Source organism: Penaeus japonicus, unplaced genomic scaffold, assembly GCF_977035675.1.
Source record: "Penaeus japonicus unplaced genomic scaffold, GWHDUDI00000001_assembly GWHDUDI00000013, whole genome shotgun sequence".
Lineage (NCBI taxonomy): Eukaryota > Metazoa > Arthropoda > Malacostraca > Decapoda > Penaeidae > Penaeus > Penaeus japonicus.
Window position 1 is genome coordinate 18,080,922 of NW_028234415.1, and position 2,500 is coordinate 18,083,421.

Sequence of the window (2,500 nt, forward strand, 5' to 3'; positions counted from 1 at the left end):
GCATCAAGCTTTACTTCATGAGGGTGAAGGCACTCGAGAACATACACGGCCACACCCCCACCCCGGCCCTCTCTGTCATCATTAAACATTTCGTATCCCTTGAGGGTGTAGTTGGTGGCTGGGCGAGTTTCCGAAAACCACGTCTCACTAACAACAATTATGCTGGGTTTGTGTTCCTCCACAGTTTCAGTAAACTCTTTGAAGCAATTTGTGAGAGACTGAGGATTCGTGACTAGAATTGAAGGAAGGCTGGGGTTTCTTCCTGCCTCTGGGGACGAATTCTTTGGCGTTGTGGGCGACAGCGGTGCTGGCACAGGAACTGGCAGCTGACTTTGTTCTGGTTGAGGCATCAAACTGAAGTTGTTGTGGAATCCAAGTCCTTCTTGAAGGGAGGATGAAGGTGTCGGCACCTGGCATAGATTATGATGTTGACTTCATTCTTAGCATTGCTTCAGTTAGCCTTAGACTAGGACTTAACATTAAAAAATAATTATCTTGCATAAAATCATTTGAAACTTGAAGAGGCGTGGCACAGCTTTATGGATTATATATTCTAAATCATAAAATTAGATTATTCTCTCCACTTACATGTCATAGAATTTCTTGATAAGCATTTAATGCATTCAGCACCATATTTCTTGATTGCAAAGCTTTTTCTTAATCAAAGCAGTTGGTGTTTAAAAGCAAAGAACAAATACTAATTAATAACACTCCAATTACTAAACAGACATCAAAATGTAAAGAAACAAAATATTCATCCCAATATCTACCAAGTGTCAATAAAATGATTACAAAACTTTACAAAAGAACTAAAAAATAAAAAGTAACTAAATTTACCTTACATTCAGCAAAGTTTCACTTTGAAATATGAACAAAATGATGTAATAGCCCCAACACTGGAACACAATGGCAAAGCATACATTTCTTGCTTGAAATTTGCTTCATTCTTTGATTTCAAGAACCACAATGAAAAAGGACATCACTTTCAAAACAGGAAGAAGAGTAACCTCAAGGAAGAAAATATTCATCAAGCTACTTGTTTTAAAAAATCAGTAAATTCACAAAAGAAAACAATAAATAAACACAGTAAAAAGCATTACCAGTATTCATGCATGTAATATCCACATTTAGATCCAATGGATATGACAAGAAAAAGTTTTATTTTGTAGATAACTGTACAGTTATTCTATTAAAAAATATATATTATATATATTTTTGCAAAAACTGTTTCATTATATTTCCTTTACTTAAACAAAAGGATAATTTAGATCTAAAGTAAATTAAGCTGTAATAGTCCAATTAATTAGAATGATTTTCACATGAAAAAAATTATTCTTGCTGGAATGAAGTATGATGTATAATATGCAAAAGCAAACAGCTCTCCCTATAATAAGTCTATAAAATAATCTGTAATATATAGTCACATATTCATCTTAATTCGAATCACCTTGCATGCATTTAGTTAAGTTAGCAAGTTAAGTTAGAAATATGAATACCCAAAAAAACACAAGTTGAAACTGTGGTAGCATGATGTCTTTTGAAAGCAGCCTAGATGATTTCCAATTCACTAGGACAAAATAAGAATAACTAGAATTACAATGATACACTAATTTTCAAAACCTTTTGAGACAAAATGACAGAAGCCACAACAATAAATCAAACCTGCAAGTAGTTCTTTATAACTTCTAATGTGACTGGTAGATGAAGTATGTGGTATAAACAGAACCCAAAGCAAAGCACAGCCTAATAACAAACAAACAAACAAAATCTAAAGAAATTCATAGAAATAACAAGTAGAAAGAATATAAATATGTGTCACAGGATATAAATCACTCATATTTCATGAAAATAGAGGAGGGTAGAGATAATCAATGATACAGTGACAACTTGCCAATATAAACATGGAATAACCCATTATTAAAGGATTTCAATACTCACAAGAATAAAATATAGAAATAACAGTTAGTGATAATGATAAAACAGAATATAATGTAAAATGTGCAGTTCCTATGTAAATGCAAATATAATTTTTGAGCAGTGTTAAAGGTGTAAAGGATTTTATCAATTTAAATGTTAATTAACACTCTTCATCATAACTGTTTTTTTCTTGTGATGCCATTATGAATTTACAAAAATACAGAAAAATGACTTCCAATTCTTCACATATCAGATTTCTTCTGTAAAGAAGCCTTCAATCTTTACTCTTACTATTAACCCATTGGTCGCGGATGGTGCCAATTGCTGTCAAGGCAAGATATAGGCCTAGACACGGATGGGCCATGCCATATATGATAATACCAACATAAGGCTGTATAAACTGATTTAAAGATACTGCGGCCAAAGGATTAATAAAAAACACACTTCACTAAATAAGACAACCTTTGACGTAAAATCAAATGACACAATAGCAAACAGCATAACGAAATCAAATCACTTTTCTTGCAGTCCACTCTCCCATACCTGCTGAGGATATGCGAAGGGGGACATTGGCTGTCCAGGA

The 2,500-nt window shown here is 33.2% G+C and overlaps 1 protein-coding gene across 2 annotated transcripts in view; it reads right to left on the minus strand.

Annotated features, from left to right (window-relative positions):
* Ist1 (increased sodium tolerance 1-like protein) overlaps nucleotides 1-2,500 on the minus strand; it is a 14,638-nt gene that overhangs the window by 6,424 nt on the left and 5,714 nt on the right. For both annotated transcript variants that reach the window (XM_043035747.2, XM_043035681.2), the window contains exons 5-6: nucleotides 2,461-2,500; nucleotides 1-410 (exon numbers count right to left, since the gene is read on the minus strand). The exon at nucleotides 1-410 is cut by the window's left edge and continues 388 nt beyond it; the exon at nucleotides 2,461-2,500 is cut by the window's right edge and continues 128 nt beyond it. In XM_043035747.2, coding sequence (XP_042891681.2) covers nucleotides 1-410; nucleotides 2,461-2,500 — 450 coding nt within the window. The remainder of the gene's footprint in view (nucleotides 411-2,460) is intronic.